The sequence below is a fragment of the Artibeus jamaicensis genome, unplaced genomic scaffold, assembly GCF_021234435.1.
Source record: "Artibeus jamaicensis isolate MK-2021 breed Jamaican fruit bat unplaced genomic scaffold, CSHL_Jam_final contig_2170, whole genome shotgun sequence".
Taxonomy (NCBI): Eukaryota; Metazoa; Chordata; class Mammalia; order Chiroptera; family Phyllostomidae; genus Artibeus; species Artibeus jamaicensis.
In genome coordinates this window covers 1,516,594-1,532,635 of record NW_026521445.1, presented here as the reverse complement: position 1 = coordinate 1,532,635, position 16,042 = coordinate 1,516,594, and the positions used below count along the sequence as shown (strand labels likewise).

The window sequence follows — 16,042 nt, the reverse complement described above, 5'->3', positions numbered from 1 at the left end:
TACAATTTGGAAATGAACTCACAGCATATAGAAAGATCATTTGTGACAACAAAAACAAAAGGGATTTAATGTAAAGATCTGAATTTGCAAAAGAGGAAGAAGATTAAATGGGTTCAGAAGAAAGAGGACTACTTTATTTATACACAAAATGTTCTTTTGCATAAGCTTCATGGTATAACTGCACACCAAAAAACTCAAAACTGAGACACATAATTTAAAAAAAACAAAACAGAAAACAGGATAAATGATAGAATATCACCCCTGCCAAAATAGGCAGAAACACAAGGAAAAAGAACCAATGGAGCCACACAGCCACCAGAAAACAAAAGATAAAATAGCTATAGGAAATCCCCGTCCATCAATAACTACCATAAATGTAAATTGACTGAAATCACCAATAAAAAGGCACAGAGTAGCAGATTAGATCAAAACACAAAGCCCAACCATATGTTGCCTTTAGGAGACTATTTCTAAGTTGCAAAGGCAAAGTTAGACTCAAAGTGAAAGAATGAAAAATGATTCTCCAAGAAAATAGCATGCAGAGAAAAGCAGGGGTAACCATACTTATATCTGACAATATAGATTTCAAGATAACACAGGTAAGAAATGACAAAGATGGACATTTTATGATAAGGGAGACACTACAACAAGAAGACGTAACAGCCCTGGATGTGGCTTAGTGTGTTGAGTACTGGGCTGTGAACTAAAGGGTCGCTGGTTCGATTCCCAGTCAGGGCACAGGCCTGGGTTGCAGAACAGGTCCCCCGTAGGGGGTGTGCAAGAGGCAACCACACACTGATGTTTCTATCCCTCACTTCCTCTCTTCCCATCTCTTTAAAAATAAATAAATAAAATCTTTAAAAATACATTTAAAAAGAAGACAACATTTCTCAATATATCCACATCCAATCAGGGAGCAACAAAATATATAAAGCAACTACTAACAGCATGACAGGGAGAAACAGATCAAAACAAAATCATAGTAGGGGACATAAAAACTCCACTGACAGCTCTAGATAGATCATTCCAACAGAAAATCAATAAAGAAATATTGACCTTAAATGATACATTAGACCCAATGGACATAATTGACATTTCCAGAGCCTTTCATTGCCGAAATCCAGACTATACATTCTCCTCTAGTGCACACAGAACAGTCTCAAGGAAAGGCAATGTGTTGGGACACAAAACTAATCTTGACACATTTAAGAAGGTTGAAATCATTCCAAGCATATTCTTGACCACGATGCGTTGAAATTAGAAATGCACTACAACGATGAAGTGATAAAACCATAAATAGGTGGAGATTAAAAAAACATTTTACTAAAAGACAACTGAGCCAAAGAAGAAATAACAGATGAGATCAGAAGATATATAGAGACAAATGAGAATGACAATACAATACAGTAAAATTTTGGGGATGCAGTGAATGCAATAATAAGAGGGATGTTTACATCATTACAGGCTGACTTCAAGAAATGAGAAAAATCCCAGGTAAACAAGCTAACATTACATAAAGAACTAGAAAAAGAAGAACAAAAGCAGCCCAAAATCAACAGAGAAAAGGAAGTAATAAAAATTAGAGGAGAATTAAGTAAAAGAGAGAAAAAAAGACTTTACAAAAAATTAATGTAACAAAGAGCTGACTCTTTGAAAAGATGAATAAAATTGACAAACCTCTGGCTAGACTCACGAGGGTTTTAAAAAAGAGAAAAGACTCAAATAAAAAAATCAGAAATAAAAGAGAAGTTACCACAGATATTACAGAAATACAAAGGATCATATAAGAATACTATATGCCACCAAATTCAACAATGTAGAAGAAATAGATAAATTCCTAGAAATACATAACCTTTTTAGATTAAATCAGGAAGACCTGGAAAATCTAAATAGACTGATCAACAGTGAGGGAATGGAAATATCCATCAAAACCTTCCAAAAAGTAAAAGTCCAGAACCAGATGGTTTCACTAGTGATTAATTCTGCCAAACATCCAAAAAGGGTTTTGATACTTATCCTTCTCAAACTCTTCCAAAAAAATAAATAAGAGGCAATAATACTGCCTAACATTTTTTATGGGTCAACACATCCCTGATTACCAAGACCTGGCAAGGATAGCACACAGAAAAAGAAAACTACAGGCCAATATCTCTGATGAATACAGATGCAAAAATCCTAAACCAAATGCTAATAAATCAAATACAATGACACATTAAAAATATAATACATCATGATCATGTGAGGTTCATTCCAGGGGCACAAGGATGGTTCAATGTACACAAATTGATCAATGCAATATACCACATCAACAAAATGAAGTGTAAAAATCATATGATCATATCAATAGATGCAAAAAAGCATTTGAGAAGATTCAGTATCCATTTATGATTAAAATACCCAATAAAATGAGTATAGAAGGAAAGTACCTCGACATAATAAAGGCTGTATGTTGCAAACCCTCAGCTAAATTCATACTCAACAATGAACAACCAAAATCTTTTTCTCTAACATCAGGAACGAGACAAAGATGTCCATTCTCACGACTCTTATTCAACATGGTACTAGAAGTCCTCGCCAGAGCAGTCAGGCAAGAGAAAGAAATAAAAGACATCCACACTGGGAATGAAGAAGTAAAATTGTCGCTTTTTTTGCAGATGACATGATTCTTTGTATACAAAACCCTAAAGACTCCACCAAAAAACTATTAACTATTAGAAATGATAAATACAGTAAAGTTGTAGAATACAAAAATCAATGTACAAAAATTCATTGTATTCCTATATACTAACATAAAATTTCAGAGGAAAAAAAACAGAAAATAAATTCCTTTTGCAATTGCAACAAAAAGAATAAAATACCTAAGAATAAACTTAACAAAGGATGTAAAGGATTTATATATTGAAAACTACAAAGCATTTTTAAAAGAGATTGAAAAAGACACAAAGAAATGGAAAGATATTGTGTTTGTGGACTGGACAATATGAGCCAATTGTTTTGGACAATATTGCTTTGGGTAATAGGAACATTATAATTATGTTCAGTTAGAGATTTAATATGATCCCCATCAAAATCTGAATGACATTTTTTAAAGAAATAGAACAAAAATACATCAGATTTGTAGGCAACCACAAAAGACCCCAAGTAGCCAAAGCAATCCTGAGAAAAAAAAGAACAAAGCTGTATATATCACACTCTGTGACTTCAAATTATACTACAAAGCAACAATAATTGAAAGAACAAGGTATGGGCAGGAAAAACACAGAGACAACTGGAACAGAATTGAGAGCTCATAATCAAATCCACGTGTATATGGGTGAATAATTTTTAATATATTTTATTAATTATGCCATTACAGTTGTTCTATTGCCCCCTTCATCCCCCTCCACCCTGCACACCCCCTCCCTCACCACTCCCCCCTTTAGTTTATGACCACGTGTCTCAAGTTCTTTAGATTCTATATTTCCCATACTATTCTTTCCCTCCCCCCTATCTATTTTCTACCCACCATCTATGCTACTTATTTTCTGTACCTTCTCCCCCCTTCTTCTCCCACTCCCCTGTTGCTAACCCTCCATGTGATCTTCATTTCTATGGTTCTGCTCCTGATTTAGCTGTCCTCTTAGTTTGCTTTTGTTTTAGGTGTGGTTCTTAATAACTGTGAGTTTGCTGTCCTTTCACTGTTCATCTTTTTTATCTTCTTTTTCTTAGGTAAGTCCCTTTAACATTTCATATAATAAGGGCTTGGTGATGATGAAGAGCCAAAAATACACAATAAAAAAAAACCCCTCTTCAATAAATGGTGCTGGGAAAATTGGAAAGCCGCATGCAAAAGAATGAAACTAGACTGCTGTTTATCATCACACCATGCAAAAAATTAACCAAAAATGGATCAAAGACCTAAACATAAGACCTGAAACAATAAATGACACAGAAGAAAAACACAGTTATTAAACTTATGGGCCTTGGTCTTAGAAAGGATTTTATGAATTTGACCCAAAAGGCAAGGGCAGTAAATGCACAAATAAATGAATGAGACTATAACACACGAAAACCCTTCTGCACAGCAAAAGAAATTGCTAACAGAACAAAAAGGCAACCAAGAGAATGGAAGAAGATATTTGCACACAGCTCTGACAAGGGGTTAGTAATCCAAAATGTATAAAGAATTTATGCAACTGAACACCAAAGAAACAAATAATCCAATTAAAAATGGGCAGAAGACCTGAACAGCAACTTCCCCTAAGAAGACATACAAGTGGCCAATTGATATATATACAGATGCTCCACTTCACTAGCTATTAGGAAAATGCAGATGAAAACTACAGTGAGATACCACTCCACACCTGGTAGAATGGCTATTATCAACAACACAGGTAACAGCAAGTGTTGGAGAGGTTGTGGAGAAAAAGGAACCCACATTCACTGCTGGTGAGGCTGTAAACTGGCCCAACCACTATAGAAAACAGTGTGAAGTCTCCTCAAAAAATTAAGAATAGAGTTAGCATGTGACCCAGCAACCCCTCTTCTGGCTTTCTACCCCCCAAAATTGAAAACATTTATTCACAAAAATATATGTATTCATTGCAGCATTATTCACAGTGTCCAAGACATGGAAACAAGCAAAGTGTCCTTTGACAGATGATTGGATGAAGAAGATGTGGTACATATACACAATGGAATACTACTCAGCCTTAACAAAGAATGAAATACTGCCCTTTGCGACATGAATGATCTTGAAAATATTATGCTAAGCAAAATAAGTGAGACAAAAAACCCAAGAGCCGTATTTCACTCATATGTGGGACGTAAAACTGAAAACAACAAATGAACAAACATAAATATAAGCAAAGACACTTTGCTTATTTTTAAGCAGAAACTATTCATAGACATAGACAACAGCATGGTGGTTCCCAAGGGGCAGACAGAGGGGTGGGGTGCTAGGAAAGGGTAAGTGGGCCAAAAATATGGTGACGGAAGATTTGACTTTGGGCGGTGGGGACACAGTCAATAGACAGCTGATGTATCACAGAACTGTATACTTGAAACCTATGTAATTGTATTCATCAACGTCACCCCAGTAAGTTTAATTTTTAAAAAGTATAAAAAAGAAACTTGAGAACACAGCAAGCCTAGAAACATAAATACAACAATAACCCCCAAAGCATTCCTGCTGACCTTTGTATACTTCCGCTCTAATTAGTTGAGGATTATTTGAGACAAAAATACTCCTCCACGCAGGCTTAATTTATTACTAAACATGTAATTTTGGAATAGTTTGGGTGTCCCAACAGTTTTTTTTAAGTTCCCTTGGTCTTTCTCTCTTTCTGAGCCAGTCCTCTCAGTATTTACATCTCCTCATCCTCCCCAATGTTTGCTGTTAGATGTGCCAACAGGGTTGCAGCCCTTGCTCTACCCAGGTGTCCTCATCTGAAGCAACTGAAGAGATTAAGGCCTCTGCGGGACTTGGTGTGAGACCTCAACCAAAGTGGGTGTGGATGGCTAGATAGAGTAATAGGTAGGTAAGATGATGATAGATAGATAGATAGATAGATAGAGATAGAGAGATAGAGAGATAGATATAGAGATTTGAATAATAGAAGATAGGTCAAGAAGCAAAAGGGAAAAATATTTTTCTCTTTAAAAAACAAAACATTCTCATAAATACCTAAATAAATCAATAAAAAATGCCCAAGTGTCAAACCCTACTGTCAAAAATAAATAATAGATTTTATCTGATAAAAAGCTGAAAAAAGTAACTCAAAAACGTTACTTACTTGGTTGAAAATGAAAGGAACCTCTTTCTTCTCTCCCACTCTCATAGAGGATATGGGAAACGTTGCCGTCCCCAGAGTTTCATCCATGACATAATTGGCGTCCATTAGGGTGATCTAGAGAGAATTAAAAAATAGAGCACATGTATAAAATTTCTCGTGGATCTCTGAAAATTATATCTAAAATCCCAACCACACTGTAAAAAATTAACATTTTCAGATGATATTTCATAGTCATTTGAGGTCTTCAGTATCCAGTTGGTCACAATGTATTGTTTCCTAAATACTATATTTCCAACTAAAATCATGATAATTTTTTTCATTTTCCTCATTGCCCTATTCATTATTGTGCATTCAAAAAAGGAAATGTATCCCTTCTCAGGGGAAAGGCTATTTTGGAATATGAGAAATAAATTACTGTAGAAAATCCATGCAACTTTTTGGGAAACATTTGTACCTTATTTTAACAGCAATTGAAAGTACTTTTATTCTGTTGTATTTGATGGTTGCTCCAAAGCCATGGGGAGGATAAAAGAGTCTTCCCAGCCCTATCTACCCCTGCATGGCTCTATATAATTTCATGTGCACTGTCTGGAAGCTGGTCCACTATGCTGCCCAACTAATCTCCACCGCACCTAACTGAGAAGAAAGAAGGCACTAAAGGGACAGACTTAAGCATCTACTGCAAATGAATGATGACCCTCTAGCAGTCAGTCCCAGAGGATTACTTACCTCCAAAACATTTTCCTGATTAGGATCCAAAATAAATTCAAAGGTCTCATTCCACACTGGGTTTATGTCATTGTTGAAGTGCCTTGTTCTCTTCCTGCTGTCAGGGGTTGAGGAGATGAAAAGTTCCACGTAGGGATCTGGAGTGTCCACTGCAGACATTGAACCCAAGTGAGAAGGAGGCAAGTGTGACTCATGGTTCCTAATTTGCTTTTATTAACAGGTCAGGTTATTTTCAACGAATCTACCGTAAGGTATTCAAAATATCGAAGGCAAGGTGATACGTAACAGAAAAACATCATAGGTTATATACTGTTTTATATATGACACCTCCGCCCTCTGTAGTAGTCCCATGAGAGAGATTCATTTGTAGGTGGTTTGTTCAGAATTCCTCTGCCCACTCAGAGAGCACGTTCACTGTGGTCAACATCTCAACCCAACTTCCAGACTTCAATGTCCTCTGTGTACACACTTAGCAAGGCAACTGACTCCGGACAATTAAAACATTCATCTCTCCTTCTTCACTGGTTTCATTGAAACCTGCCTTATCTTACAGCATTGTGCGCCCTCTATTTTATAAATGAAATTATCGCCTGTCTTTTCCTACAAGACTGTCAACCACCTGAGGGCAGGGGCCACATCCTGCTGATCTTTAGATCTTTGGAACCTAGTAACTATCACAATATTTGCTCACTCAAGGGCTCCACTTTTCTCTTGAACACATCTTCTCCCATGGGGTCATTATCATTCATAACCACAAAACCCAACGGAATGATGACTGCTAGGATTTCTCATTTAGGCACTTTACACACATAACACTAATTCAAATCTCACAATAGCACTGTAAGGTAAGTTCTTTGTTAGTGTTGAGGCAATAGGAACTTTGACATGGTAAGCAACCAACGAGTCCAATGTCACCCAGCTGGTAAGTATAAGAGCAATACCTGACTGCAAGAATTGTTCTCTTAGTGACAGCGTGCTCCTATGTTCTACAGATGAGACAATAAAGTGTGGATCACTATGGCCAAAGGAGCTGGACTCAGAGATTTACAGAAGAGAAGGGGAAGGCACAGGGATTAAAATGGTGTGGAGGTCTCCATGAGAAAAGACGCAAAAATTGAAAACCAAGGAAAAGTAAAAATGATAGTCTGCTTCATGACTGGTTTTCAAAAAGTATACGTTGTCCTTCACCAGTACTTATGGTTATCAAATAATATAATCAATGCCCTTTGCTTCACTTTTATCTTTAAATATCTTATTTATTTTATTTTTAGAGAAGGGGGAAAGGAGGAAGAAAGAGGAATAGAGAAGCATTGATGTGTGAGAAAAACGTCAATGGGTTGCCTCTTGCACCGCCTCAACCAGGGACCCAACCAAAACTTTTGGTTTGCAGGATGACACTGAAAACCACTGAGCCACACCAGTCAGAACCTTTGCTTCATTTTTAAACATAGACATATGGACATACAGTTCTTTTATGCAATCACTGGATTTTTGGGTGTGCTTTTTTACTATATTGTGGGAATAATCTACAAATGAGGTATAAGCATTTGGGGGATATCTTTTATTTTCCCACTTGGAGCTTATGCATCATCGGTTTAGCACAGCTGGGTCTCATAAGCAAGAGAGCAGTATAAGTGCCTAGGGTGCTGGTTACAATATGGACCCCTGGCCCTCACCTCCTTCGATCCGTAATCAGTAGATGTCTAGTGGGACTGGGAATCTGCATTTCTAAACAAATATTCTACCTGACACTGATGTAGGTCATGTTCTGTTCTCATTTTTGATATCCCATTTTAGAGGAAAAAAAGAAGTAGTTACTGTAATTGTATTTAATTTTTATGTATTTCTATGGAGACATCATTGACAACAACATTGTATAAGTGTAAGGTGTACAATGTGTTGCTTTGATATATTTATATACTGCAATTTCTAATTCACTGCTATACACCAGTAGCCCTTATCTGCGATTTCACTTTACCCAGTTTTAGTCACTCACAGTTAAATGCAGTCTAAAGACACTAAATGGGAAATTCCAGAGATAATCAATTCTTGTTTTAAATTCTGCACCATTCAGAATAGTGTGATGAACTCTCACGCAGTCCCATTCTATTCCACCCAGGATGTGAAGCATACCTTTGTCCAGCATGTTCACAGTGTGTGTGCTCCCCACCCCTCAGTCACACAGTAGCCCTTAGTTATCAGATGGATGGCCCTGGTATCACAATGCTCGTGTTCAGCTAGTCCTTATCTTACTTAATAATGGTACCAAAGTGCCAGAGTAGTGATGCTGGCCACTGAGCCTAAGAGGAAAAGGACTCTACCCACCTCCTCAATGAGGAGATGACTGGACCTTCTCCTTACTTCAGCTACCACTAGGGCTCAGGTTGCAGATGAAAAGTAAAACTACATGTTTAGAATAGCAGGTTATCAAAAAAATAACCTGCTTTTGAGCAGAAGTAAATATGTGACTTTAAAGAGAATATTTAATATTCTCGTGGGGCTATTGTTTCTTTTTAACTGTTTCCCCAAATTACTAGAGAAAACAAAACCAAGGGAAAACTAAGTAAAACACAAAAAGTGAGTGGGAAGGGGAGGCATGAAGATGGTAAACATTGGTTCATTCAACAAAAATGTGAGTGTCTGTTATATGCCAGGAACTCCTCATCAAGAAGCAGTTTGGCTTTGATTCGGAGCCAAACACCCAACTGCAAATGTGAATAATGGAAGTGAGTCAAATGCTAATAGACTAATTTTAGAGGCACGGGTAAGTGGGAGACAAGTAGGTACATTAAGCCCATGACTAGTAACTCAGTCACCCAGATTACTAAACAAAGTCAACCCATAGGTGGGTGAATTGTCTTTTGAGGCTTGGTCTTCATCTGACTCTTGAAAGAGGTGAAGGGAGAGGTTTTCTTGGGCCAACCAAGAAAGAGAAAGCAGAAGGTGAAGTTCCTTGGGAGGAACTGGAAAGAAAAAGAATGCACGCACTCAAGTGGCAAAGTCAGTCAGTGACACAAGCATCTCCTCTGTCAGACATGTGCTCTGGATGCCAACACCACCTTGATTCATCAAAGTATCGACAGACCTTTTTCTAAAACAAAACTTAAATCCCGCTCAATGCTGTCACTTTGGGTCCATTTACTTTTAAGTGAAGTCAATATTCTAAATTTTTTGTCAGGAGTGGTAGTATTTCTAGTTTCTCCCCTTACTTCACTAACAAGATGTGAAAGGGTGCAGGGCAGTGGAAACCTGGATGCTGCAATCTTTTTTGTATTTGCTAATCTTTGCACTCTAAGAAACATCTGTAGCAGTGGCAGGCACTGCCCGATGAAAAGAAGTTTTAGGAGGCTAGTTTAAAATGGGATTGCAATAATCACGTAGCTCAGCTCACTGTCTCTTATCATTTATAATCTTCATTGGCATGGCAACATATGAAAGCTTAGAAAAGGGAAAGCAGTTCATTTTGACAGCAAAATTTAGCCAATACTTTGGAGAAGTTCCTAGAAATGCATTAAAGAAAAGTCAAATGTAAGAAAAGAAATGGTTTTTTTTTCCTCCCACAGCTTTGTGAATTAATGCTGTTGGGTAATGGGTTGTTGAGTCAGACTCAGTTTCACCTTGATTAGTTCCAGCCAAACAGGTAGGACAGCAACGATGTAATGTATGGGCAAAGGCTTTCTTACATCTCAACCTTTCATCTACAAACAAAAACGTTGGGGGTGTGGGAATCACACACCAGAATAGCTTCAGAATCCCAGAGCAGTAAAATGTTTCATAAACCTCAGTAGTTCATGGAGTGCCTGCCTAAATTCACAAGCAGTCTGTCTTGTCATTTTAGCTTTGTCTGAGAAATATATATTATATGATTAGGGCCTGATGCAACTTCTAGACTCCAAGTTCTGTTTTAAAGAGTCTCCATTTGCTTTTTCATGCTCACTTCGCTCAGTAGAAACTTAAACCCTTTGTTTCTAAAAAAAACCCCAAGATGACCCATAACCTGTTACAATTCTTACGCTAAACAGCAAAAAAAATCTCAAAAGGAAAAGTCTCCCCAAATTCAAGGTCAAAAAATCACCTTCTGCGTAGCTATGATACTCTGGAGGCAAGCGTGAAGCAATGTTTCTCAACACACAATCCGCTAAAACCATGTGCACTGTTAACAACACAGACACCTTTCATACACAGTCACCGTCTTCAGCAAGTGCTTGGAAATGGCTTTTTAACAATGTGTCCAGGTGAGTCTCCTGCACCCCTGTTTGAAAAGTGGGACTTCGAAGTATTTTATCAGAATCAACAGAAGAACAATGGTATAAAAACACCCACGGAAAAGTCTAAATATTTTGGCAAGGAAAAGTCTGCAGCCTTGCTGGCATTCTGTCCTGGAGTTACTCTGCTCACAGAGTATATTAAGCAAACCCAGTAACTCACTTCAATTGGTCTCCAATCATCAAATGCATTGTCAAGTGGCCACATGAAAACATATGTAAGAATAAAGGCCGTGGGGGGGGGGTGTCAGTTGGAAATCTGTTCAAGGGGATGGGCTGATCAGTTCAAGCGTTCCGCTTCAGTTGCCATCAAAGCAGGAATGCCATAGGAAGACCAAATATTAGAGAGCCATTTGTTGAAAGAAATGCCTCTAAAAACTATTCTCAACTGTGGCCACTCCTTTGTAATACTTACGATTTAGTGATAATGGTAACTACATGGGGAAATTCAAGCTTTTACACAGAAAGGTTTAAAAATTTCAAGTTTTTATGATGGGCCACCTTTTCACTCTCCCTGTACTATGCTTAATGACGTGCGGGCATTCGTCCTAGGAAAGTGGTGGTTAGGCCTAGTATAAATGTAGAAATTAAATTATCTTATTTATTTATTTATTTTAGAGAGAGGGGAAGGGAAGCAGGAAGAGAAGGGGAGAAACTTCAATGGGTTGCCTCTTGCTCGCCCCCAGCAGAGGACCTGGCCCAAAACCCAGGCCTGTGCCCTGACTGGGAATTGAACCACGACCTTTTGGTTTGCAGTATGACACAGAGCCTTCTGAGCCAATACAGTCAGGGCAAAAACTTAGTTATTTTTTAGTGTAGTTTTTAGTGAAGGGTAAGATAACATGCAGCGAGGTTAGAAGATGAGAAGATTGGTACAGCTTGGTGTATCTTCATAAACTGAACTCATCCCTGATACCACCACCTAGATCAAGACAGAGATCATTACCAGCACTTCCAGAGGCCTCTCTCACACCCCTTCAGAAGGTAAACACCAGCCTGCCACCCATCACCACAAAATATTTTTACCCGTTTTTGTTTGTTTTTAATTTTTACTTAAATAGAGTTCATATATACTCCTGGGTCTGACTTTTTTTGATGACTATTAAGTTTGCAAGATTCATCCCTCTTGACTCACGTAGAATAATATATTCATGTCTATTGATGCAAACTCTCCCACTGTGTGAATATGCCATAAACTGTTTATTGCTTCCACGGCTAGTAGGCAGTTGGATTTTTGCAGTCTGAGCTATTACCGATGGTTCTGCTACGAACATTCTTGCACATGGCTTTTGGTGCACACACATGTGTGTTTCTGTTGTGAAATTTCTAAAGAACGAGACTATCTGAACATAGAATTATTATGCCCTTGAGCACCCTGATGTTGACCGTCACATGGCAGTACACCCTCAATACTGTCAGCCTGGTCATTTCAGACACCCGATGGGTGTCCAGGGGTATCTCAGTGTGGATTTAATTCCCACATTCTTCATGTCCATATGAGATCCAGTCCTCCCTCACACATTTTTCATGGTCAGTTGCATATTCCCTTGAGTGAAGGGCATACATGGGTCTTCTACTCATGTTTTTCCCATTGGTTGCCTGTTTTTTTATATTGATTTATAGAGTACTTTACGTATTCTGGATATGAACCCTTTAAGAGATACACATATATTGCAAATGTATTTTCCCAGTCTGGGGCTTATCTTCTCACTTAATCATGTCTTTTGATTGAAAAAAAAGCCTAACTTCAATATAGTCTAATGTTCTTCCTTATGATTCATGCTTTTCTTTTAAGGCTACTTTAGCTATTCAGTATCACCAAAGTTTTCATTGATTTCTTCAAAAATCTCACTTTACCTTTTACTTTTAGATCTAAAATCCAATTAGAATTAATTTCTGTGTATGGTGTGAGATAGGTGTTAAGATATTTTTTGGGACTCTCTGAGCTTCCTGGATTTCCTGGAAGTCTATTGCCTTTGCCAGATTGGGGAAATTCTCCTTTATTATTTGTTCAAATAAGTTTTCCACTGGTGGCTGTTCCTTTCCCCCTATAATTCAGATGTTGGAGCATTTAAAGATGTCCCGGAAGTTCCCAGGATGGAGGGGAATGAAGGGGCGGAATAGAACAACTGTAATGGCATAATCAATAAAATTTTAAAAAAATAAAATAAAATAAAGATATTTTTCATATGTACAATCCATAGGCAGCATCATTCACTGAAAATACCGCTTTTAAACCTTCCATTTGCATTAATCAATGATTGTATAAAGGTAAGCCTGTTTCTGAACTTCCATTAGTCTACGAGTCCAAAGTCTATTCATTAAGCTTGCAGCAATACCACACTGTCTTAGTCATCACAGTTTTAGAATAAGTCTTGATATCAGGTAATATAAATTCTCTTTGTTAATGTCTTCAGGATTATTTCAGCAGTTATTTATTTCAGCACTTCAAAGACGTCGTTCTATTATCTTATTGCTTCTATCTGTCCCATTGAGGAATCCACTCTCAGTTTTTTCCTTTGTTGAATATCTGTTTTTCTCTGGATGCTTTTTAGAATTTTTTCCTTTGTCTTTAGTTTTCAGCAGTTTTGCCACAATATATGTAAGATTGGTATTTTTTGTATTTATCCTTGGGTTCAGCATACATATACATAAATGTGGCTTGATGTATTTTATCAGTTGCAAAATATTCTCCGCCTTTATATCTTCACATATCATTTCTGCCCCATTTGCTCTCTCTTTTCCTCAATGCTTTTTAAATCATGCCTCAGATATTTTTATGCTTTTATCCTATATTTTATTTCCATTTTTTTTCCGTGGTTCGATCTGGATATTTTCTACTATCGTATTCAGTTCACTAATTCTCCCTTCCACTAGGTTCAAACTGTGCTAAATCCATCTGCTGAGTTTAAATTTCAGTTACTGTGTTTTTAGTTCTAAATTTTCCATTTGACTTTTTTCTCTATATCTGGTTTCCCTGTTTAAAAAAAAATTTCCATCTTGCTGTCTTAGATATATGAAAGTCCATATTCAATACATATGGATCTATTTGTTCTTCTTGATTTTTGTTGTTGTTGGTGGTAGTGTTGTTGTTATTCCTGGCAATTCTGGACTGAATGCCAGACCTTTTCATAAAAAACTGGGGGGTGGTAGTTACATCTACCTCGACAGAAGACCCATCTTATGTTCTGGCAGAAAGTGTGAGTAGTCTGGATCTCCTCAATTTAATCAGAAATTGAATTGACTAGAATCTTTGTACGGTTCAGCCTACCCCCTTGTTCACTCCCACTGGAAGCTCCTCAACCAAGATCCCAGGGTGTTCACTAGACTCCTTGTCATTTGGCAATTCTGATCTCCAATTTTTTCTCCTCTTCACACTGTGGGACTGCTGATACCTCCACTCTGTTTTGGGGCATTTTATGCTTGCACTTAGCCTGTTGCCCTACACAGATTTAGAATTTGGTGCATGCACATAGCGACAGCACTGACTTTCAGGATTTTCTACGCTTCCCTTTTTCTTGGGGATCTTGCCCCTCAAATTCTAACTGACTTCGTCCTGAAACCCAGCTTTTATGTCCCGAAGTGTTTTGAGATTGCCAGAGTTCTGTGAATTCTCTATCTCCACTGTTTAGCTACTTCCCAGAACATTCCTATGAGCTCCCAAATCTATCTAGATTCAGCAGTGGACAGAGGGGGAAAATGGCTTACAGAAAACTGGGCCTGCCCTGGCTGGTGTAGCTCAGTGGATTGAGTGTGGGCCTGCAAACCAGAGTATCACGGTTCTATTCCCAGTCAGGGCACATGCCTGGGTTGCAAGCCAGCTCCCAGCAGGGGACTCACGAGAGGCCACCATACATTGATATTTCTCTCCCTCTCTCCTTCCCTTCCCCTCTGAAGACAAATAAATAAAATCTTTAAAAAAAAGATTTAAAGAAAACTGGGCCTACTTCAGAGACTTTTCTTCTCCATGAGATCTTGGTCCCTCAAATCCCAGTTCACTCAGCAGCTTTCAACCCTTCAGGCACTTTAAAAATGAATTTAATCTGTGTTTTCTAAATTGCTCTTCCAGGAAGTGAATATTCTATCAGGTACTTCAGCATAGTCTGATAACCATTTAATTATGAACTTGACCAAACATGTATTAATCCCTATTTGTTTTGGTTTTCATTCTTCACCTGGCTGTTTAAACACTTATTGCTTTTCCCAAGTCATCTGCCCCACGCACTACTCACCTGAGGACACAACTCAGGTCCATACTTCACTGAGAAATTAAAGGAGAGGATTGGATGTACTCTTTCAATTTCCCTTCCATATACCCCATGACATATATATATATGTATATATATATATATGAATATATATATGAATATATAAAAATATATATTTAGAGTTGAAAAATGTATTTATTCATAGTTAAGTTCTTCCCTCATGTCCTAGGAGAAAAAGTATGCATTCATATACCCTTTTCTCAATTCAACACTTCATCCCACCTTCTCTCGTAGATTTCTCATTTATTTCTCCCCAATCCAAAATTTAATCTATACATATTTGCTTTGCCCTGGCTACTTTCTCTCAACCTATCAATATAAACACACATTGATTACCCTAAAGAATAAATGCAACTTTATTGTCTGCCAGTTTTTCAACCAATGCTTTTAGAAAAATGAATGTCATCTCATCATCCCATGAGTTTCCAACTGTGTTCTGCCTTCTTCTACCATTACCATTATTGGTCTGTCGTCTCTATTGTAACTTTTTGCAGCTTTATTGAGACCAAGTTGGCATACAACTCTGTGTAAGTTGAAGGTATATACTATGATGGTTTGACACACTTTACGTACTGCCAAATGATTACCACAGTAAGGTTAGTTAACACCTTCACCACCTCACATAATTACCATTTCCTTTTTGTGGTGAGAACACTTAAGATTTGTTCTCTAAACCACTTTTAAGTATACATCAACCTGTGGCCCATGGACTGCACGCGGACCAAGATGGCTATGAATGTAGCCCAACACAAAATTGTAAATTACCCTTCTTTTTTGCTCATTAGTTTTCATTGGTGTTTGTGTACTTAATGGGTGGCCCAAGACAACTCTTCTTCTTCCAGTGTGGCCCAGAGATGCCAAAAGATTGGACACCCCTGTCATACAATATTGTTAGTTATCGTTATCAATCTGTACATTAGGATCAGTGGAATGTATTCATCTTACAACTGGAAGTTTGCACCTTTTGAATAGCATCTCCCTACCCCACTGCACGTCTATCGCTCCC

At 37.8% G+C, this 16,042-nt stretch overlaps 1 protein-coding gene across 1 annotated transcript in view; it reads right to left on the bottom strand.

Annotated features, from left to right (window-relative positions):
- The window catches only part of PLA2G4A (phospholipase A2 group IVA), a 147,451-nt gene that overhangs the window by 78,592 nt on the left and 52,817 nt on the right, over positions 1-16,042 (bottom strand). Inside the window, exons 4-5 of the mRNA XM_037159532.2 lie at positions 6,504-6,652; positions 5,775-5,888 (exon numbers count right to left, since the gene is read on the bottom strand). Of these exons, the coding sequence (XP_037015427.1) occupies positions 5,775-5,888; positions 6,504-6,652 (263 nt within the window). The remainder of the gene's footprint in view (positions 1-5,774; positions 5,889-6,503; positions 6,653-16,042) is intronic.